Source organism: Scleropages formosus, chromosome 4, assembly GCF_900964775.1.
Source record: "Scleropages formosus chromosome 4, fSclFor1.1, whole genome shotgun sequence".
Taxonomy (NCBI): Eukaryota; Metazoa; Chordata; class Actinopteri; order Osteoglossiformes; family Osteoglossidae; genus Scleropages; species Scleropages formosus.
The window spans coordinates 29,700,389-29,723,814 of record NC_041809.1 but is presented as its reverse complement, the minus strand read 5'-3'; the positions used below and the strand labels follow the sequence as shown (position 1 = coordinate 29,723,814).

Sequence of the window (23,426 nt, the reverse complement as noted above, 5' to 3'; positions counted from 1 at the left end):
AACATGAACATACCACATGCCATGCCAATATGACTTGTGGTCACGTGTGTTCAGTATGCAATCTGGTCAGTAAATGAAGTCTCTCGCCCACCTGTAGTGGATCTACTGTGGAATCTAGCCTGACCCCACAGTCTGGTTTGTCTGCATGCTGTTGCCACTTGGCATAGAGGAATTCCATGCTGAGATGAAGAAATTATCAAAAAAAAAAAAAAACTCTTGTAACTGACAGGTTTTCTAGAGAGGGGTGGGGGTTGCCACCATTTTTGTTTATAGCCTGGATATCATTGTTTGTTTGGATCTTTTGAGTTTCCCTTTGCTGCCTTCACTGGGTCATGTGTTTTGGTTTGGATGGTATGGCAGACTGCATTAATGGGGTTATGTAATTCCAATTAAACTTATTTCCTGAGATGTTAAATTTTATTTTCAAAGTTCTCATGTAGATTTTTGCATTGATTAGTTTACTGATTGCAAAAAATACCACATTCTTCTAAAGTCTTTTCTAGTTTGGTACTTTACAGCCATTGGAAGATTGTAGAAGGCACCAGGACATTCTAAGAAATGTCAGATCCTAAAAGGTACTGGAATATTTGGTGCTTGGAACCCGGTGCCAAAAATTATCAAAATTTACTAATTGCAAGAATGTGGAATATTTTTCTAAAAACTGACAAAGTATGACAACACTAAAAATATGTTTAATGTAACAAAATGGAACATGAATGGAACATGTCAAAAATTGTCAATTTTTTTTTTTTACATTGTGTAATTAAGGAACATTTTGTGTGCTTTATTACCAAAATGAAAGGGAATACTTAATGAAGCATCAAAACTTAAATGGAAATACATTTACTTAGCTGTAATTTACTAGTATCTTTTTATTCCTACTTTACATAGTGTACCTTAATGCAGTACATCATTATAGGATATTTGCAGGGAATTTTTTTATTTTTTTTTTTTGCTGCATTATAAGTAAGAAGCTGCTCCAGCCACTTTAATTTATCCTGGGAACATTACAGGTTATAGGTTTACTGGTGTGATAACCTTCACCTACTCAAAATTCCTTGAATATAGAGCCACGTCAATCATTTAAAAAAGTATGGCTCCACTTGGTACACTTATTCTGGGAATCTGACAGAATATAAAATTTCTCGTAGAATAGGTATAGATATAACTTTCAGCAGAGGAATGCCTTCAAACTTGATCACTGTCTTTCCTGGTAATTACAGTATCCCCTTTATTTTGGGTTTTGAAAGTAATTCAACACCTGCTTAAAACAAAAAATGGAAGTTTGATAAGATCAAGAAACAGGTTGTCCACCCCCACCTTATTTTCCAAGTAACACATTTGCCCCTCCTGCTTATGAGGGCAGGGTTGAAACTTCACCTACAAGGTTAGTTCCTCTGTGACTGATCTCAGATCTGCAGTGAAGACCGAGTCAACTGCTCAGACCAGCAGGTGTCCTCCAGCCAGGAGAGGAAACCGATACAAGGACACCTAAACAGGAATTCACCCATTTTCTCCAGGTGAGTTTACGTTTTGTGCCTGACGCCAGAACTTTTGATTGCAGCATTGGGGAACACAGCAGAGCTACAGTCTAATACAGTGATGTGATGTTCTGCTCTTTCAGAATTTTTTAAAAAAAAAAAAAAGTCTTACTGTGTTGTCCTTTCAACGCTCAGCTATAAAATGTGGGCCTGAATCAAAATGAATACTTAAAAATTTATTTGAAGTGCACATGTGGCAATCTTTCGATGATGGTGTGAACTTGCTGAGAAACTAGAAGAAATGAATTCACATTAAATTTCATTCTGAAGTATGAATTGAACTGAATTGCGTGTATTGCGTGTTTTTATGCCTTGAAGCTGACATTTCCCCCCAGGCTTTACCTTTACAACGGATAGATCTTTTACAAAATTAATGTATATTAACACTAACATTATGTAAAATATAAATGTTTTTAATCAATGTTTTTACAGTTCTAAACTCAAGTTTTAATGCATTTTTAGCCAATAGAATATAAAAGCTATCATTATCCATTCTACAGCTTTTTCATACATTTGTGGAAGGGCACATGCTAAATTAGGTTTTCTGATCATAAATACTGTCTGTAATGAGTGGTATAATCATAATTGATAATTATTTCTTTTAAATGCTATATATTCCATGCTCGTCATGTACAGATGCAACACAGTATATGCTGGGTACCTGAGCAGTGAATGCTGGGAAAGCAAAACCCAGTCAATGTGGGTGAGGGTGATATTCAAGAAGGAAATCAGTTAGATGAATCAACTGTACTCTTCTAAGCTCACGGCACTTGTGCAATCTCTGCGATGTTCACCTGAATCTCATTTCCTGATGATTTTGTTGTGTTCATGTTCGTTCCACAGTGGAGAAACACTGTGACCTCAGAATGTGCTTAAAGAATATGCAGTAAATGAAAATGAGCTTTTCTTTGAACAGTTTTAGGTTATTATAGCAGAACCTAATACATAACATGGTCCCCAAAATGCAGTTCAATGGGAAATACATAGTACAAGGCTACTGGTTTTATTGTACCATCATTTTGATGAATTATTAGGCAGCTTTTATTTTTGTTATATACAGGTTTACCAGCGCAAAGGAATCTGCTGACTATGTCGAAAGGTGGGTATTAACCATTTTCATTGTGGTTTAATTTGAGTTATTTCTTTACTTAGTCATTAAATACACACATGGTAGTCTATACTTTGTCTACTTTAATCGGTTTGTTTTTTTTTTTTTTAAACCCTAAGTTGAACGTCAAGTGCTTGCCAAATGACTAAATTTAGATGTTCACCACAGTGCCATTAGTCATTTTTCTACATTATCTTTGATACCTGGACCTTGTTCCACTCAAAATAAATGCTCCTTACCCACATTCAGTCTCTTGCTTTACCCGGATTAAACATATGAAGCACATAAAGAGAACATTCACAAGTTCTCAGTGTCTCATTTTTTTCATCCCATTTATGTCCTTCTGTTTAAAAAAGAAATTGCTCAAATGATACTGTGATGTCCTCACATTTTCCAGTAATGTATATCATAATCCTGAGCAACTAGCTTAGTAAAACTTAGCTTCTCATAAAGCATTATGAGAGAACTCGGAAATTATTTGCTTCATGTACTTGAGGCAAGCCAAAGAGGGTTTTTATTATACTGGCATAAATTTGTATGACAGTAATTGCCTTGGTTGCCCTTTTTCCCCATGCAGACATTTCTTTGTATACAAGCAACTGTGAAGAATACCAGAGTAACCCTTCAGTTTTTTCCCTCATGTTGTGAAATCCTATTGCTCTTTTTTTACTCATTCATATGTCATTCATATATATATAAAAAAATTAGTAAAGGGTGCATTTTAATCATGTGAAATTTTGTTTTGCTTTGTATTTTCCCATGAGCACAAGACATTGTGATGACTATACATTAATGTTTAGAGATCTAGACTTATTGCAGTTTTAAGGTTCCTATGAGAGTAATAGAGTGTGTATTTTTCTAGAGCTGATGTTTACTGACTTGCAGAGGCTGACAGAGAGACAGTGCTTCGTAGTATGAAGGTTCGGACATTTCTGAAGAGAGACGGGAGCTGGATAAAGCACCACAAAAATGTTGAGGAGGAGGAAGAGGAAAAGTCGCGGTAGGAGAATGGGCAGCGGGAAAATAGGTGCAGGTCGATCAGTGCAATCCACCTCCATAACATCAATGATAAAAGTTGTATTTCATTGTTTTGGAGGCAGTGATGGACACTGACTTCAAAACAACTGGTGAATTTCTACACTGTTATACCAGCAGGACTACAGAATGGAGAGATCAACAACGCCAGTTGAGTTTCGTGAATGAACCCAAGACAGCAATCTCTCCCCCAGCCTCACCTGGCATCACAAACACTGCCTCAACAAATAGGTTTGAGATGTTCAGACAATCAGCTCTTTGGCTTACAGCACACTGACATGTGGACTAAACTAGACTGACTCCTCTTGTCAAGTAACCTTACATTTCAGAAAGGATGCTCTTTTGAAAACACTTAGAATTTGTATTACTACTAATTTAAAGAGTAATAAAAATATCCATAGTAATAACCATGGAGGAAAAAGTGTAAAGGTTATAAATTTTGATTCTGGCGTAAGATCTTTGTTGAGTTGAAATGGTTTTTTTTTTGCCTCCAATCTAACATTAAATCCCCTACATCCTTGATCATGTGAGCCAACACAATGAAAAAAGGAGAACCGTGGCCTCTGACAGGAAACAATCACATTAATTTATGTGCATAAATCCATTCGAAAGTTGTTTCTTTACCACAGAGTCTAGTTTTTAGGAAGGCCAGTCATAAGGCACTGTTGTCGCCCACAGCCCCAAACGACAAACATTTACTCATCTCTCTGTAGCGACTTACAATGTTAAGCTACCAACAGTTATTCGCCTCTTTATATAGCTGGGTAATTTACAGTGGAGCAATTTAGGGTAAGTACCTTGTTCAAGGGTACTTCAGGCCTGGGATTTGAACCTGGGTATAAAGGCAGCCGTCTAACCACTACACTACCAGCTTCCCCAGGTTCGTTTTTACAGAGGAATGCTTTTGGCATGGTTATCTGCCTTGAGCAATAGCCAGCTGAAACCTGCTTTTTCAAACAATAGCTTTCTGTTCCAACAGCTCATACCTGGTTGTTAAAAGATAAGGTAAGAAAGAATATGAAAATGGAACTGAAAGGAATAGGAAAGTGACCTGCGTTGTTGAGGTTCCACTGATCAATTAATGTGAACTGTAATTGTTACAATTAACTCGGTATTGTAGATCTAAAGATCCATAAGCTCATCAATGGTTATGTGTTTATACTGTGTAGGGAGAGGAATAACTTTGAGTTAGTACCTTGTTCAAGTAGGGACTCCAACAGTACAGTGGGGATTGGGATCTTATCAAGAGTTTAGCTCCGTCTGTCCATTTGAAATCTCGGTCGTTTCACAGATCTGCTTTGCCAAGAGTTGCAATAAACCACTGGTTACTAAAAATGGTGCCAGAATTGAAGGATCAATGAAAATATCGATTAATTCAATAAGATTGGAATGCCCAGCCTCAATCTGACCGAAGTAGTGGGGAAGGAACTGGAATGCAGAATTAGGGCCATGCCAGGATGGGGGTGATGGAGACTGCTTCTGCTTCAGAGGAGGAATACGGCGCAATATGATGAGCATAAAATATTCCACACCATGAAGCAGCATCTTGAATACCAAAAGAAAAGCATAAAAAAAAAAAAACTTCATTGAAATTCCTCTGAACTACACCACCTGTGCTTTGAGTAAAAAAAAAAAAAAAAAACTACCTACCAGACATCAGTGCTGCTAGTTAATGGAGAAAGGGGGGGGACTTTATTTGTAATTCAGAACTGAGGAGTCTTGCAAAACATTTCTGTGAGCATTGGTTCCCAGGCTGTCCTATTCCTACCCCATTTACACCTGAAATTTTCTCCCCGATTGATGTAATCACAGTGCCTATGCCTATTGTGCATTTCGCATTTGTTTTGAGTCCTCTACAATAGTTTCTGCACATCTTCCTCCTCTTCTTAACCAAAGTAATATAGGTAATCCTGTGCCAAAACTATGAATTTATGCAGGTTTTGATAATTTTTGGCCCAGATCTCTTACATCACATAATTCAGCTGTCAGTGTGTTGGCTCTTTACATGAGCAATAGCCAGAAGAACTTCTGCATGAGAGTGCCTGAACTTCTTGGATCTAAATTTCCATCCAATAATCTACCTTTGATCATTTCCGAAATTAAAGCATGATATGAATAGAATTCCTTTCCAACAGATCCCGGTACACAGTCTTTAGCCCCAAATCAGTTCATGGTGGTTGTGTAGTTAGTTTCAGTTTTAGCCTTCTGGTAGCAAAGTTTAAAAAAAAAAAAAAAAAAAAAACTTAAAGAAATATCAAATTTAAAATCCATTGAAGAGGCAGCATTACTTAATTTTTTTCACCACCAACTTTTCTTTGTTTTTGCGCTGGTACTTCTCGCGTGTAGGGCGCAAGATAATAACGAATGCACCTCTGCTGAAACTCTGAAGGACGTCACTACTGTTCCGGCGGTCACTTCCGAACCTATCGTTTCACCCCAAGAAGCAGCCCTTGAGTCCGCACCACTGAAAGGGTGAGAAATCTCATCTCTATGTTCACATCTGCTGTGAAAGAAAGTTAAATGGTGAGTTTCATCATAGGGATGAAGGTATTTTATGGGACAGCTGGTAGCGTAGTGGTTAGAACAACTGCTTTCGAACCTGAAGGTTGCAGGTTTGAGCCTCACCTCTGGCTGTAGTACCCTTGAGCAAGGTACTTACCCTGAATTGCTCCTGTAAAATTACCCAGCTGTATAAATGGATAAATAATTGTAACCTTAACATTGTAAGTTGCTTTGGAGAAAAGCATCAGCTAACTGAATAAATGTAAATTTCTCAAAACAGGTGAGAGCCTAAACCTTAACACAAGATGCTATTGATGCTTATGGTGAAATGCATTTCAGTTGACATACTGTGTGTGTGCATATATGCATCTATAAATACATATTACAGTGCTGTGAAAAAAATTTGCTCCTTTCCAATTTTTAGTGAAATTTCATTAAATTTTTGTCAGTTTTAGTACTATATGAACAATTCAGAGAAAAAGTGATATCGGCATTGTTTGTAATTTCTTTATTGTGGAGGATACTGAAATGACAAGGGGGCGCCGTGGTGGTGCGGTAGGTTCAGCTGGTTCCCCTCTGTGGAGGGTCTGGGGTTCGAGCCCTGCTTGGGGTGCCCTGCGATGGACTGGCATCCTGTCCTGGGTGTGTCCCCTCCAGCCTTGAGCCCTGCGCTGCCAGGTTAGGCTCCGGCTCACTGTGACCTGCGCTCGGGACAAGCAGTTGTTAACGATGGATAGATAATGAAATGTGCAATTACCTGAATGAAATGTGTGAACAAGTAATATAATTGGATGCACCACCTTTAGCTGCAATGACTGCAATTAAGCACCTCCTTTAGCCATTGGCTGTGGAGAAATTTTGCCGCAGTTCCGCACTGTTCAATGCAGAACTGCTACAGCTCATCAACATTTGCAGATTTTTGAGCATGAACAGCTTTTTTCAAGTCTTCCCTATACTGATATAGACATAGAAAATATGTACAGTGTGTTTATGTATGTTTTGCAGAATGCTAGTGGGGGGGGGGGGGTGCAGCGGGTTTGGCCTGTGCCTGCTCTCTGATGGGCCTAGGGTTTGAGTCCTGCTTGGGGCGCCTTGTGACGGACTGGCATCCCATCCTGGGTGTGTCCCCTCCCCCTCCAGCCCTATGCCCTGTGTTGCCGGGTTAGGCGCCGACTCGCCGCGACCCCACTTGGGACAAGCAGCTTCAGACTGTGTGTGTGTGTGTGTGTGTGTGTGTGTGTGTGTGTGTGTGTGTGTGTGGGGTAAGAAGGCTAGCAAAAGTAATCAGGATGCTGCAGGTCAGAGAGAAGCAAAGCTTCCACAATGAGCGTCCATTCCTACAACCCCTGATCCAACATGCAAGACAGTGTCTATACATGTGGACTGAGCTCTCCTGTCTGCTCTGGGTGTTTATATTTTTCAGGACCAACAGCAGTGGCACATTTCAGTCTCTGTTCACAGCTCAGTCTCTACCGTCCTAAGTATGTGTCGATTGTTACTAAGGGAGCTCCCACGCAGAGTGAAGTAGATGTTAAAGTCATGCTTTGACCGCTGAAACTCTTTGCATGGTGAATGTAGAGCCAGGGTATGTTCTGTTGTCTCTCTGTATTAACATTTGGTTTCTTAAGACATGAAGAGTACATCTTTTGTAAGCTTATTTTAACATCCCATTCATCCATTTATATACATATTATGAAACGTTTCAATATTTGATCAACGACCCCAAAGGCAGCAAATATATTTCTGATACGTGTTTATGTTGTTCAGAGTGACAGTGCTGAGGGATCTGTCTCTAAGTCTAGCAGATGTCAAACCTGTCACTTCAGTACCTAAAGCACCTGAACCAACACCCCAGTCAAGGAGATAAGTTTTATGTTTTAAATAGTTCTGCATCAAACCTCTTTATAGGAGTTAAATTAAGCATATGCGTAAGTATATATAGCTTTTGGTCTATATATGTATGCATATGTCTTTTTATAGCTCACTGACATATTATACCTGGTATGTGTTTGTTAGCAGTGTAAAGGGTAATACTAGCGGTCAAGAAGCTCTACCTAAGATAAAGGCAGATGTCAGAACTTTGGCAAACACCCCTAATGCTCCTGACTCAAAAACTCAAAGGTGAGTTTTCTGTTTTACAATGATATCAGCGTTCCCTGCCTACCAGTGCTTTTTGTTCTAATGGCACCTCATACTGTGTTTTGTACATGACTTTTTGTGGTGGTGAAATATAGATCAATGGCTGATGTGCCCATCAAGGACATTTCTTCTCTGGAGGACAATTCTTCACTATCTGTCAGCATCCCCGAAGACACTGTGCCCAAAGTCGAAATACCTGACTCATCAGCTGCGCAATGGTTAGTCAATAGTCCATATTTATATAAAATATGGGTTTTGGATATAGATGACTTGCACAATAAATGTACATTACCATGCCATTAGAAATTAAATACTATTCCTGTCTAAATGCACCAAAATCTGAGTTTACCAAATTGGTGCTGACATGTCTTGGCTTTAACAATAAAGTGGCTATTTAAATTGGCTATTTAATACATGCTTTCTAACAAAACTATGTACACTGTTGCTGTGGTTTTCCCATGATTTTGTGAAATGACGCAAACTTTTTAAAAAAATTTGTAATCTATTCGAATTCAAAGACCCAAATACTCAGACGTGGACTTCTAAGGGTCACATAATGCACAGTAAATGTCTGAAAAGGTCAAAACGCATTGATCGCATCAGTATTAAGGCCTATTCTTGTAACTCTTATGTGGGAACACCTAGCCTCCACACCAGCTTGATGAAACGGCTTCAGTTGAATGGGGACCACTTCAGGTCTTTGGTTTGGCCTCTCAAACACATCTACTTTTTATTCTTCAGCCAGTTTAAGTCTTTGGTATTTCACCTTTAAGTCATTAGCCCACTGAAAGAGGTTATCCTCTTGTATTTGTGCAATGTTAAATCTATTTTCACCTTGCTCCTTCCATGCTTTCCAGTAACTGTTAAGGAGAGGCGAGATCTGCACAGTACCACCTACAAACCTCTCCGTTATTTACTGTGTTTACTACAGTAGTATAGCTCACCTTCCATTTAATGATCATTCTCCTTTGCTTACAGTGATACTAGGTATTCAGTTTTGATACCTCTAAAAACTTCCCTTGATGCTTTTCAGTGATTTCATCCTTGCCCTTAAAGCTCTTGCGATTTAGGCCTTTGAAATGAATTCACTCTTCACTGAAGAACATTAAATAATTTAAAACCTTTGCAATTGCATCTGCAGATTTTTGGCACCTAAAATTGTTTTGCCAAAAAGACATGTTAAAATATTTTTTATTTCTGTCATTGCATTTCAGTCTTGTTTGATACATTGAGATATTTAGAAGCCCTGAAACAAAGTTTCCAAATTTTTTTTTTAAAACCCCTGTACCTTTTGCTCATTTTTCAAAACTTAGTCACTGTGTTCAAGTGCTCCAAAACTTTGTCCATTTGCATCAATCCCTTAGGCAACTTTTTAATATAAACATCTGAGGTCTCCAGTATTTTAATTGCATTTTGACAGCAGCTGGTGGCTACCCAGAGGTCACTGAAGCACAGTCTTTTCCAGAAGCACTGGGCTGGTTCATGCTGCTCAAGGCATCTTGGTACATTAAAAAACTGTGGCCACCACAAGCCAGTACCATTGCAGTATTTTCCCAGAAATTTTGGTTGTTTTTTCAAGATCTTTCAGACTGTTCTCTATCTTAACTAGATGAGGTATTGGTTAAAGAAAATATCCAGTGAAGTTTCAGGTTGCCTGGCTTTGAGTTTATCAGTGTAGGAATACATTAACATAATTTTAATTTCAAAAGCCACTATTAAAAAATAAAAATAAAATAAAGTCAACATGATTAAGCATTTGGTTGTTATAGCAAAATTCTTATTAAAACATTTTTTTGGCATTTTAAGATGCTTTGTCCCATCACTATAATACTCCCCAAGTGAATATCATGTTTGTAAAACCTGGTATGAGTATTGGAGCTTTCATAACCAAACAGCACAATACAACACAATATTTGGGTTGGGTATTTAGATAAAATAGTACCATATTTGACTACTGCAGGAAAAGAAAATATCCACCAAAAATCAGTCATATGTCATGACTTCTTCAGCCACCTGGAGGCGCTACCGGAATATTGCAAAAAAAAAAAAAGAAAAATCTAAATCCTTACAAATAGGTGACAATATCATGATTGGCAAATCTGAAATGAACCTCAGGCTCACCACAGCACACAAAAAGGTGGTAGAATAGACCTCGTGGGGTCACCACCACAAATCAAGGAGGGGCTACAAAAATAAATTCACAAACCATTAAATGTAAGCCTTGGAGTTATGATACTCCCCCATAAATGTGTCACAATGGATTTATAGGGAGCACTGTAGGAAATTAACACGTTTGCCGTAAATGTGTGAAAAAACCGCCGAGCCTGTCAGCGCACACACACACACACACGCACACTTCAGTGAGCTGCTCTGTGCCATGACCGGTGCAAAAGTTATACACGTTATGTTGGTTAAAACACATTGGATAACATTGCAGCCATCTGGGGCCTTATGAAATAGATTCATTGTGGATATTAGCAAAAAGTTAATTTATCTTATGGAATCATTTTTACAGATGTGTCAAAGCCAAACATTTACTGGAATCGCCGGAAGTAAATGAAACGATAGTATGTTTTAATGTGATTGTGTTTCCTGTAGAGCTTGGGGGGCGAAGCCGAGTATCATGAATTGCTATAGGCAGAGGAAATCTGTAGCAGTGCATCACAGAATGTGGAGCCATGGATATCTCACCCACACACACACAGTCTGAAACTGCTAATCTCAAGCGGGGTCATAGCGACCCAGAGCCTAACCTGGTAACACAGGGCACAAGGCTGAAGGCGTCACCCCCCCCTCTATCTCACCTACATGGCTTTCTTATTCTTTTTTTTTTAAACTTGTTTTATTTATCCCTTTTAACTTTGAACACATGGAATAGGCTGTATGGTCTGAAACACAAAATAACCCTTCAAGGTATCATTATGTATTATGACATGCTTTGGATATTATGAGCTCAAGCCCCATGAAGGGACCTGGTGTTGCACCCATGATTGCAGCCTAAATTGTTTCAGTAAAATATTCAATTGTGTATATAAACTAAATAAATGACAGCTTTTAGGCATCTGTTAAGCCTGGAACTAATACTCATCAGTACTAAATATGACATTATGAAAATACTGGTGTCCGTGACAGAAGACATGACCTGTGACAGTTCCCGCTCCCAACGACATCACACCTGTGGCTCCCTCCCCTAAAGCTCCTATTTGTATTCTGTCGTTGTGTGTATTTGCATTACAGCATAGTGACTGATGCCAAGGAAGTACCTTCACCAGAACACACTTCCTCACCAGCCGCCTGCTTCTCTGACGCTGAAGAACACAAACCATCGACACTGCAAACATCAAAAGCCCCAGAACCATCCGCCACCACAAGGTGTTGAAGTCTTATCGGCTTCCTGTGACTTTTTCATTTTCACACTCTCCATTGTAGAAGCTGAAATGCTTAACCCTCTGATTTCAAGTTTTGGTGTTTAACCATGTCTCGCTGTGTGGTGGGTCTGGGGTTCGAGTCCTGCTTGGGGTGCCTTGCGACGGCCTGGTGTCCTGTCCTGGGTGTGTCCCCTCCCCCTCCAGCCTTATGCCCTGTGTTGTTCCGGCTCGCCCCGACCATGCTCAGGACAAGTGGTGTGTGTGTTTAACAAAGTACCTTGCTCACCCAATGTGTGTGTATTGCTGGGTCATACAGCACAGTGACCAGTGACTGCACTCAGGCTGTCCCTACAAAACACACCAAGGATATTTCCACTCCACATCACAGTTCCCCTTCAGCGCACACTACCACCGAAGACCAAATACCTGAATGGACATTGCAGGACAGGTCAGTGATCCCTTGTGTTCTCCTCCCCTTCATTTTCACACCATCCACTTATATTTCTCTATCTCTGTATCTTCGCTCTTTTTCTAAATTTAAACAAAATTCTGACGTCTAATTATCTGACATCCCTTGGAAAAATGTTGACACTACTGTCACCCACTATTTACTTTTACAGATGTGGGGTAAGTAGCTCTTAAATCAAACTGAAGGCAGAAGTTGCACATGTTTAGGGAAAGCAATTTCTCTTAAATTAAGTACTCTTGAACCATGGGGTGACTGAAAAATGTTCCTCAAGTACAACATTCTGCACTATTTCCTGGTACAGAGAGACATCCTTCAACAACAGATTTACATTTACTCCTTTAGCTGACTGTTTACTGCAAAGTGACTTACAATGTTAGTTTACCTACAACTATTTACCCATTTATACAGCTGGGTAATTTTACTGTTGCAATTTAGGGTAAGTACCTTGCTCAAGGGTACTACAGCTGGAGGTGGGATTCAAACCAATGCCCTTTGGGTTCAAAGGCAGCAGTGTTAACCGCTACTCTACCAGCTGTCCCAGATATGATGAGCACCATGTCTTAGTCCACTGGAGAGCACATGTGATGTCACAACACCTACTGTGGCAGTTAAAGTGTGACTCTGCAATGAAAACGAATCAGTTCTAGTCTTTGCGTCTTGCTGGATTGCTCTACACTGCTACTGTTCTGTGGAAATATAAACAATCAGTACCATGTGTGTTTTAACAGTGCAAAGCCTGAGCTCATTAATCAGGAAGCTCCACCTGAAGATCAGATGGACATCCCACGCTTGCCTTTCGCTGCTAAGGTTCAGGAACCGACAGCACGGACAAGGTCAGTTTGACCGGAGTCGTCTTACTGATTTATAGGAGAGCAGAACTTTCAGGTTTTCCCAAAATACTGCTGTAAAGACCATTATTGAAAAGACGATGCAACTGAGTGGAGGGTGAAGAGTAAAGAGGCTGCATACAGCAGCGCTGTGCACATCACAAATGTGTGCTCTGATGTCACACTATTGGGACACACACACACACAGACTCCATGCAGTGATAGAAGAGCGCTGAATAAAACTGCAAATTCCTCCTCCTCCTCTACCTACTGTAAAACAGACCTCATGGTGGTGTAGTTAAAAAAAAAAAAAAAAAATTACAAAACTATACATGCAGCTTAGACATTCAGAGCAGCTGATATATGATGTATATATAATCTATTCATCTGATGAATGAATACATGTAAATGCAACATGTAAAGCACGCACAAGGAGAGCAGCAGGAATACCCTGCAGCAGTAGCCAAATAAAACAGCTGTTTTTGAGTGACCTTAAGTTAAATTCCAAGATATTTGTGTTCTTTCTCACACTTCAGATAACGTGAATAAAGATTTCTGAGTGTTCATAACATCAAACTTATGGGCATGTGACATATTACATTGATTGTTGTTATACATTGTGATCATGTTCTTAATTACAACATCCATCCAGTTTGATTTCTCTGTATAAGAAGTTTTCTCTGGAGCTAAGTTAATGATGGAAAAGATTTTCGTAACACTTCGATGCTTCCTGTCATAATGCCTCTGTAACATTGCCACATAAACGTGCATATGTAAATAACACGTACAACACGCTGTCCAGAGGAACTGTACATATGTGTGTTTGTGTTACTGACAGCGCGGAATGTGAAACCAGCACCGAAGGAGCTCCATCCCAGGGTGAAGGTGACAAATCTGACGAACTCACGGCGGAACAGGCTTCCGGTCCTGAAGAACCTGAACGAAAACCTCGAACAAGGTGCGTGGCTTTACACATCCTCAGACTTCTTCATCCTTCTGTCTTCACCTTGTCCGTTATGCTTTTTGACCCCGTTATTCATGCCATTTCCCATGAGTTCTCCTCACTATACCTATCCCATCCTTTTAATACTTTCTCTCCTTTATTATTCTCTGACAGCTGCTCTCTGAATTATTTTTTCCTGACTTTTTAATACTTGATCCATTATTTCCTGAAGACGATAATATTCCTCTATCAGTGTCTCCTTTTTAATGGACAAAGCCATTTTGTATTGTTCATTAACTCTCTAACTGCTTTTCATCTCTTAATCTTTTATATTACACCACAGTATTACTGTCGAGCTTTGCTGATCCTGCTGATGGTATTTTTAGTCCCACTCTGTTTCTCAGCTCCACAGACAATAAATCAGACCAAGACAAAGCCACAGTTATCGCTCCAACAGCCAGGTAGGAAAACGCTGAGATTTATAAGCAGCTTTTATATAGCTGTTTGTAACAGCTTAAAATAATAACTAATGATGATGACATAAGAAAAAAATAAACCTTTTCTGAGATATTTTACTCATGGTCAATATACAAATAATGTTAAAGAAAAAAAAACACTGAGAACATCTCTTGATTTGAACATGTATTTTTCAGCTTTAAATGTTAAAATTTTTTTCTTTTGTTTTTATTTAGTTAATTTTCTACGAGAAATAGACTTATTGCATAAATATTTATAAATAAATTAATTTACTCGTGTCTAACAGAATATTAAAATGTGTAGTTAATAGAATTTTAAGTCATGGAAAACAACCCCCCGGTTTCCCTCCTGTCAATTTAAAACTTGCTTATTGATTTAAAAACCATGTTCCACTGCCAGACAGAACAAAATTTGTGTGGGCAGCATTGAAATAGTCTTGTAGATGTTGCTGTAGTGAAAGAAGCTCTGCTGTATAAACTGCCATCAGCATATTAAGGACACACATTGGGTTGTGGAGCCAGTTCCACTGCATCTGGTGCCTCTAATTGCCATATATTGTTCCTTAGAAATTACTGACTTTGAATTACTATAGGGCTATAGTATACTATAGTAGTATGTATATATAGGGAATTATTATAGCACTGCTGCCTCACAGCACTTGGGTGGTGTGAAAGAATGTGGGTTTAATCCCCGCTCAGTCTGTTTGAAATTTCCATGTTCTAACCGTGTTTGTGTCAGTTTCCCCCCTCAATCCAAAGACATGCAGTTCAGCTGAACTGGTGACTTTAAACTCTGGCTGTAGTGAACTAATTGATAGGTGGGTGTGTGTCTGTGTGGGGGGTGCAGTGGGCTTGGCTGGGTCCTGCTCTCTGGCGGGTCTGGGGTTCGAGTCCTGCTTGGGGTGCCTTGCGATGGACTGGTGTCCTGTCCTGGATGTGTCCCCTCCAGCCTAGCGCCCCGTGTTGCCGGGTTAGGCTCTGGCTCGCTGCGACCCCGCTTGGGATGAGTGGTTTCAGACTGTGTGTGTGTGTCTGTGTGTGTCTGTGGCTTCCCTACGATAGACTGTTGTCCCATCCAGGGTGTTTCCTCCCAGCCTTGCATCTAATGCTTCTGGGATAGGCTCTGGTTCACCATGACCCTGCACAATAGTTCAAGTTTATTGTCATAGATACAAGTACCATGTACATGTATCATGAAAATCTTCCTGAATCCTTCTCCACAGACTATGGGCAAGGACAGTAGAAATACTGCACAGAGAAAACAATGACAGTACAAAACAAAACAGTGTCAATGACAGTAAATAACAATAGCAGCAATGACAGCAATAACAATAAATAATGGTAACAGTAGTAACAATAATGCCAGTTGACAGTCAGAGAACTCAGAACGAGAGAATGAGAATGCTTAAAGTGACAGTGTAATTTACCAATGTGCTTGGGTGGATACAAGTGAATACAAGTGAAAATTGAAGTTTGATGGAGGGATTAATCAATATATCTGTCTCACCTATATACTGTATGTGTGTATTGCTTTAAGCACAGAGAAAACAATGGAGAATTTGGAAAACAAAGTTCAGGACCCTCCCAGCTTGGAAAGCAGGTACATGTTCAAGTCTCCTAGACTTACTTGTTTACATACTTTGAAGGTCCCTGTGCCAACCGTACCTAAAGTAAACACTGTATGTTAAAGTACTTGAAGTGTTAATTCTCTCTTATCATTATATGATTGCAGAGGAGATGTACACTCCCAAACTCAGACACTGCTTATTGTCTGTATTTATGAGCTGTCTCGAATGAAGGTCACCTGTAATTCTTTGTGGGATGTTGCAGGCCTGAAGAATCTACCGAAGTCCCAGAGGAGAAATGCGAGAAACTGGAACGTCTAGACATCCGTGAGCCTCCAAGCACAGAAAAGAGGTGCAAACATTTACATTTATTCATTTAGCAGACGCTTTTCTCCAAAGCGACGTACATCTCAGAGAAAATACAATTTATGCATTAGGAGACAGAGACAGTTACAGACATGTGAACAGGCATACTCATTGTATCACACCCTAGTAAATAAGTTTTAAAGAGAAACCTGTTCTCATGAATGTTGTTAACCTCCTCCCCACAAATATATTAACCAGTATTTACTGAGAACAATACACATATGTATCAGTTTTGTTTGACATCACTCAGATCAAGTTTTATTATGCATGTTATACATTATTAAAGCCATATGTGGCATGTGTTTAACAGGAAAATAAAATGAAAAAAAAAAAAAGAATAGTTACAAATGTATGGACTTAAAATGTGTGACTAATAACATTTACATTTGTTCTGACGATAGTACTGAGTAATTATCTTTGCTTGTACCTCTGAAAGTCTCAAGGATGTCTCAGGATGTCCTTCCTATGCGGTAGACAAGACTTTATACTCTTCTGACATGAGACATTGATCTGCATGCTGAGACATAGTGTGATTAAGCACCCCCACCAGAACATAGCTATTAAAAGCTGGTGCTGCAGAAACTATAATGATGTGAGAAATGAGTACAAGATCATAGTTAATTAGCAAATGTATCAGGTACAGTGGTACTAAAGAGCCCAGACTGCAGTCATTAAACCTCCCTTACTATAAAATCGTTTTGCCCAGCTTACCAGTTGTCTAACACCTTTAAGTCATGCCATAGTGGGTAGCTTTTTAATGTATGGCAAATAAAATACAAAACAGTTAAATTTTCTGTTCTAAAATTCATGATTAGCTCATCATTAATTTTTTTTTAACCTTTTTGTTTTATTGAGCTGTTGCCAAGATGCCGCTTCATGTGTTTCACAGCTAATGACAGTTTGTTTTCTGTGCCCGTAGTGAGACTGAAACACCCAGTGTGACGCCATCTGCCGTAAAGAGGTGGGCTTCATTGTTCTTTCCTCAAACGAAGGGCATCAAAAACATCAAACAAAAGAAAGACATTTTAAATTGTGTTCTGCTGCCATATTCTATCATGCTTCTAGAAAGAAACAGTCCTTGGAATAGAAATATTAATCTTTCCACAACAGAAATGCACCACCAATTTATTTTCCCTTCCTCAACTGGTGACTCACGGATGAAAGAGCTTCAGGCACAAATGTGAATTCAGTACAACCCGAAGCATCACTCCTATACTGCCATGAAACCGACCGTGTCAGAAACCGAGCATATAAAATGTATATCATGTATATCGTAATCCTAAAGTTGTTGGGAAAGAATTATCCCTATTGATGCAAAGTTAAACTGGTGCATTTTAATGAAGTCTTCATTTGAAATGATGTAGAAATAAATTGTCTCCTGCAGTATATTTATCTCTGACATGTGACAGCATGTAAATATGGGACAGCTGGTAGTCTCGTAGTTAGAGCTGTTGCCTTTGGACCCCAAGGTTGAAGGTTCAATTCCTTACTCCAGCTGTGGTAACCTTGAGCAAGGTACTTGCTTTGAAATTTCTCCAGTAAAATTACTCAGCTGGCTAAATCATAAGTACATGAATATTGTAAGTTGCTTTGGAGAAAGACATCAATGAGTAAATGTAGTTATGGAGACATTTGTCACCGTTGGATGTAGTGTACATAGCAGAAGCATGCCTGTTGTGATGTATCTACACAGGATTAGGTACTACATGTTACCGGGGTGCTGGCTGTGCAGATTGGCACGGCGCATGACTGTACTGTGTGACAGCCCCACCAATCTTATGACCATGTAATGGTGATCCAGCCTGTCAGTCAGCTTCAGCCCCTGATGGTACAGCAAGAAGAAAATGGTGCATCTCCTAGATACACAGCAGTTCATACTGTATGTGAGAAGTGCACCTTCTAAAGCATAATTTAACCATGTCACAAACACATAGATCAAGAGTAACTAACAGTTGTTTTGTAGGACCTTCTGCTTAACATTTGACCATGAACCACAAGGAAACATTTATCGGTGAACACAATTTCATATTAATGTGACTTCCCACCGATGATTTATATTTCCTTATTGCATTACATTTACAATTATTCATTTATCTGACCCTTTTCTCCAAATTGACTTACAATAGTAAGGTACTTACAACTGTTTACCATTTATACAGCTGGGTAATTTTTACTGGAGAAATTTAGGATAAGTACCTTGCTCAAGCATACTGGAGTAGGTGAGCATACTCAAGTAGGAGCAGTAGGTGAGATTTGAACCATCAGCCTTTTGGATCCAAAGGCAGTAGCTCTAACCACTTCATTGAAAAACAATCAAGGCCCATAATGAATAGTTATCTCAAAAATTCAGAGACTTGTTTCATTTTAACTGTTAGTTACTTCAAGCCCTCCTTCTCCACATTAGTCTCTTTGAGTATCTACTATTGCTTCATGTTCAACCGCCTGTCAAGTTGAAGACTAGATTATGCGTTCCCAAATGTGCACGCACCGTTTCAATAAAAATATTCAGATGTACTATGAGGTGACGCGTAAATATGAGGTACGATCAATAAGTTCGCAGACTGGCCACTGTAACGCTGCCCCCATTGCCAGCCATCAGCGCATGCGTGCTGTGCCTACTGCTATAACGAAGGAAGGCGCTTCGCAAAGGTTGAGCCTCGCGGGTTGCCGTATAGCCCAGGTGGCTCATGGGAAAAAGACACAATCCGTTAACATGCAATGAAAACAGTTTGCCCACGGTTGGTTGTTAGTTGAGTTGAATAAATGTGCGCGTTACGAGGGTTTTGTGGCTCGCAACTGTATGTTGAAACCAAACAGCATTACACTATCTATAGCGCCAAGCGTCTGGTCGCTCACACGTGTACAAGAAGTTGTGTAGCTGAAAAGGCGTGCGCAGCGCTGCGGCGAAACGAACAATCAACAATCGATGTCCACGTTTGAGCAGCGAGCCAACATCAAATTTTGCCAGCTTCTCGGTAAATCAGCAACCGAAACGCTCCAGATGCTGCAGCAGGCGCACGGCGACCAGGCCCTTAGCCGCAGCGTTGTGTTCGCCTGGCATCGGCGGTTCCGCGAGGGCAGAGAGTCTCTGGGAGATGACGACCGGAGCGGTCGGCCGGTCTCGAGCCGCACCGAGGAGAACATCCGCGCGGTGCAGCGCATTGTGCGCGAGAACCAAGCGCACACGATCGACAGCATCGCGAAGCGACTCAACATTTCGCACGGAAGCTGCCACGCGATCCTCACGCAAGATCTCCGGACGCCGCAGCGTTTAGTGCACCGGATGCTCGCCGAGGAGCGGCTCGCGTGCGGCGACACGATCACGGCGGCCGATGACGGGGACGACGGGCTCCTGCAGCGCGTCATCGTCGGTGACGAAACATGGTGCTGAACAAGGTCACAGTGGAGGCAGCAGTGCATTTAACCCCCCTCCCCCAAACACCGATCAGAACCAGATTTTGACACGGTTTTAAAATCCAACTTTAGCGCTTCGAGCAGAGCAGTTTTAATGCTGTTCTTTGTGAAACACGTGGTCGGAAGAAGCCCAAGCGCAAGTGTAGAGAGAGCTGCGGAGAAAAATCAGCAGATTGCTTCACACTGACCATCTCACATGGCGTTCATGCTAAACTGTTCACTCGTGAAAATATCTGGTGGTAGTGTCGAAAGAAAAGCGCTCCTGAGTGCTCAGTCAGCTGCAAATCAGGTGTTTGGTGACACATGATTCTTCAAAATGATGACACGTGAGACACGTGGCTGGTGCTGCTGCAGCCGCACCGTTGCTCCCACTATGATCCGTTTAATGACACCTTCTCGTTTTCTGCAGCAGCAGTAACGTCTGTACAATTTGTGGGAAGCCATTCACAGAGGACTGTAGGATCACTCTAAACCATCTGAACATCTCCTGGCACACCGACTGCTTTAAGGTACCTTCTCTTTCTTTCCTGCTTTGTGTCACTGCCGCATTTTGTGCTGCCCTTTGCAGTACTGTGAGCACCATGCTTGTGCTGTCATGCCTTGAGAAGAGCAGGGTTTTAAAATGTCTCTCTTTTGTGCTTCTTTCACAGTGTGTGGTGTGCAGTAAGCCCATGGGTGACCTCTTACAAAATATGTACCTGCGTGGGGACATGGTCTGTTGTGAAAGCTGCTACTTCAACATTAGTTAAGGTAAGCGATGACAGTTTCACACTTGGGCCGACGAGCAGATTTTGCATAGTTCTCAGTTTTTTTGTTTTATATAGTTACAGATACAGTAAAATTTTTCATACGGTTTTTTTCCAGTTAATCATACCCTGGACACCTGTTTTCTTTGAGTTTCATGTCAGAAACACATTTTAAAGCAATAAATGTAAATTAAACTTTTTTCCGATTATCAATTAAGCTCTTATCATTAACAAAAAAATGGACATAGTGGTCATATTAAAGCTTGTGCACAGTCACTGAACTGATTGTAGAGGGATCAGCTTCTCAGTGTTCTGTGGGACTTTAGGAGCCTTATTATCTGACACTGATGATCCATGTTATACAATATTACCTGTAATGATGATAAAGTAATACCACATGTCACTTTTGTAGTCTGAGATGTACCTCACCAAACCAGTTCATTTAAAAACTGGAAAGATCATTCAATCACACCACATATATTTTAGGATTCCATATTTGGCCATCCACTTCAACTAATCATTTGACATATTTGGGATGTATGAATTTGGATTTTTTTCCTGGAAGCAGTGAACGTAAGGAGAAGTATGTTTTGGACAGTGTATCATTCCATCGTAGGAAATTCACATATGTGGACACTGAAAGCAGTTTACACTCAAAAATGTACCTGTGCAGCCAGTCATTTGAATGGAGTTTTGAATCTGAATACCCAGATATACAAAACTAGAAAAACTGTATGGGCAGATTAGAGCCTGAAGGCTTCGAAGCTGTGAGATGTTTTCTGCTGAGTGACTTGAGTTCAATTAATTCTTCAAAATTGTTGCTTTCTTGTTTTCCTTTCTCCAAACAGGTAATCTCAGCGGAGAAGTCATGCTAACACCAATATTCCCGTTTTTACCTGTGTTTTTTTTTTTTTTTTACTGGTGAGAGAGAATTATACAGTCATCTGTAATACAGAATGCCTTTTTCCATATAAATTTTATTATTTCTGTTTTTCCCCTCATAATTTCTGGAGACTACTGCATTATGAGTTTTTGTGTAGTACCATTATGTTGTTTGCACTACAGTATGAGGTTTGGCCTACAAAGTATATTAAATATTCATAGCAATATTACAGTATGTTACTAAAGTATGCCTTTATAGTTTGCGTAATTGATTGTGTTTGCATCCCAGAAAAGTATGTTTTTTTTTTTTTATTTTTTTTTATTATTATTATTATAAAGAAAAAGTAAAGTTGATACAACAGCTACATGCAGGCAGACATGAAATGGGTCAATTTACTGTAGGGGTTCTTGAAAACAAAAGTTTTTATATTTCATTCAAGAATGACTCTTTTTAAAATTTTGTTTCGTGGCAACGTAGTTCATGTAATATATTATTCCTTAAATTTTTAAATATTTTCGTAGTAAGAAATTTCATTGTATATTTTATACATTTTAATCATTTAAAAAATGGAAACTGTTATTTGTCCTAAATGTTTACCATTTATGCATAAAATACTAAACAATAAATTAAAAGCTTTCTTTCTTCTGGGCCGAAGTAGTATTACTCTCAGAACTTAATGTTTACTCTTCCTGAACTCTGTTGTTGGGGGAAAAAAGTATAGACTCGTGGTAAGCAGCTTCGTTTTTGTTCTGCACACAGTGACAAGCTTTGGAAAATTCCTTGGTGGAAAAGGCTTGCTATTCAGTAGAAGCATGTGAAACTAATCTCTAATATCTAAATACCCCAAACAAAAAATGTTGATGAATATACAGTATATGAATATAATGGTGCTCTGAAATGCTATAATTTGTGACTGCTGACAGTTTTTGATAATCATGAATCTACCCTTTTATTTTGCAGGTTTTATGTATGTTTATATATGGGAGAAACTGGGAGAAAGAATCATTCTGCTGCCACAGAAAGATGTTAATACCAAATACAGTGGTGACAAGTAGATGTAATTGAAGTCTGCAGTTTAATACATGCTTTCTACGAGTAGTCTCTGTTTTGCTTAAATGTTGTGTAGCGTAACAATTTTTTTGATCACCAAATTTCAATTCAGAAGTTCAAAAGAATTAATCATCTTTAATAACAATCAACACAGCAATAAATGTTTTAAACGTACAAATATTAATACAAATTATTTTCATGCAAGTGTAGTGCATGAAATCACAATATCGTTTTAGTTATTTTAGCAGTAATCTCAGTTATAGACAGCTAAATTGACTACAAGAACTAGTTTAGCACCATACGTAGAATGCGGTTGCTGTACGGCACACATAAAATAAATTTGTGTCAGATGACAAATTTAAACTGTTTTGTAGTGCAGAATAGGTTAGAAATACTGTTGGCATTATTGGTACCAAGAGCATGTACGTTTGAGTCCTACATCACATCTTTAAATGCATAGCACTACAAGATTTCGGCACTACCTTTTTTTTTTTTTTTTTATTATAGCACATATGCATTAAGTTGTTTAATGCTGCAATTTTACGTATTTATTTTTTGGCAGAAAGTGCAGCATGATCGAGGGTCATGTTCCCGCATCATAATCATTGTGGTGTAGTCCTTATCTAACTATACGTGTACAACTTTTTACCCAGAGAATGTATTCGTCTGAATGAATGGTTCATCCCTTCTTTGTCCAATGGTTTTCAGACAAGGCAGATGGATTGCTTTTTGAGCCTGGGTGACACCACTGTTTCATGGGTAAACCACTGAATGACTACGGGTGCTTTTTCTCACTGTTGTTGGTCTATTCTGTCCGTGAGAAAAGGCTAAGAAGAAATGTCTGAAAGCTGAGTGCGCTAAGGTCAAATCAAGGTTACAGAATTTGCTTGTCTGGTGCCATGACAACCACTTGTAAGATTCCATGGTGTTTCCACATTCACTATTCTTAGTGATGTTCTTTTGTGCAGTATGGGAATCTGAACAACTGTTTTAG

General features: G+C 39.5%; 2 protein-coding genes across 9 annotated transcripts; both read left to right on the top strand.

Annotated features, from left to right (window-relative positions):
- Positions 1 to 1,232: 1,232 nt before the first annotated feature.
- Positions 1,233 to 23,422, top strand: LOC108934396 (zinc finger protein 185-like). Of its 8 annotated transcripts, none has more exons than XM_018752148.2 (18): positions 1,233 to 1,520; positions 2,602 to 2,640; positions 3,535 to 3,649; positions 3,805 to 3,915; positions 6,031 to 6,156; positions 8,203 to 8,307; positions 8,421 to 8,543; positions 11,563 to 11,697; positions 12,010 to 12,141; positions 12,891 to 12,995; positions 13,828 to 13,947; positions 14,337 to 14,393; positions 15,946 to 16,008; positions 16,239 to 16,325; positions 17,259 to 17,300; positions 20,163 to 20,262; positions 20,404 to 20,503; positions 21,348 to 23,422. In XM_018752148.2, the coding sequence occupies exons 2-17, from the start codon at positions 2,631 to 2,633 to the stop codon at positions 20,500 to 20,502; spliced, it is 1,530 nt and encodes a 509-aa protein (XP_018607664.2). In that variant the 5' UTR covers positions 1,233 to 1,520; positions 2,602 to 2,630; the 3' UTR covers position 20,503; positions 21,348 to 23,422. The 8 variants fall into 8 exon arrangements, with proteins under 8 accessions (XP_018607664.2, XP_018607667.2, XP_018607668.2 ...); XM_018752151.2 differs by having other exon boundaries at positions 3,802 to 3,915; positions 8,206 to 8,307; XM_018752152.2 differs by having other exon boundaries at positions 3,802 to 3,915; positions 12,082 to 12,141.
- Positions 18,553 to 20,241, top strand: LOC108934398 (protein GVQW3-like). The gene has a single exon (XM_018752157.2). The coding sequence runs from the start codon at positions 19,266 to 19,268 to the stop codon at positions 19,728 to 19,730; it is 465 nt and encodes a 154-aa protein (XP_018607673.2). The 5' UTR covers positions 18,553 to 19,265; the 3' UTR covers positions 19,731 to 20,241.
- Positions 23,423 to 23,426: the final 4 nt, after the last annotated feature.

Excerpts from the sequence above, each read along its gene's own strand:
- LOC108934396 (XM_018752146.2), top strand. Across the intron at positions 3,916-6,030 it reads AACACTGCCTCAACAAATAG|GGCGCAAGATAATAACGAAT; the intron begins GTTTGAGATGTT and ends TCTCGCGTGTAG. Across the intron at positions 8,308-8,420 it reads CCTGACTCAAAAACTCAAAG|ATCAATGGCTGATGTGCCCA; the intron begins GTGAGTTTTCTG and ends GGTGAAATATAG.
- LOC108934398 (XM_018752157.2), top strand. The coding sequence starts at position 19,266 with ATGTCCACGTTTGAGCAGCGAGCCAACATCAAATTTTGCCAGCTTCTC.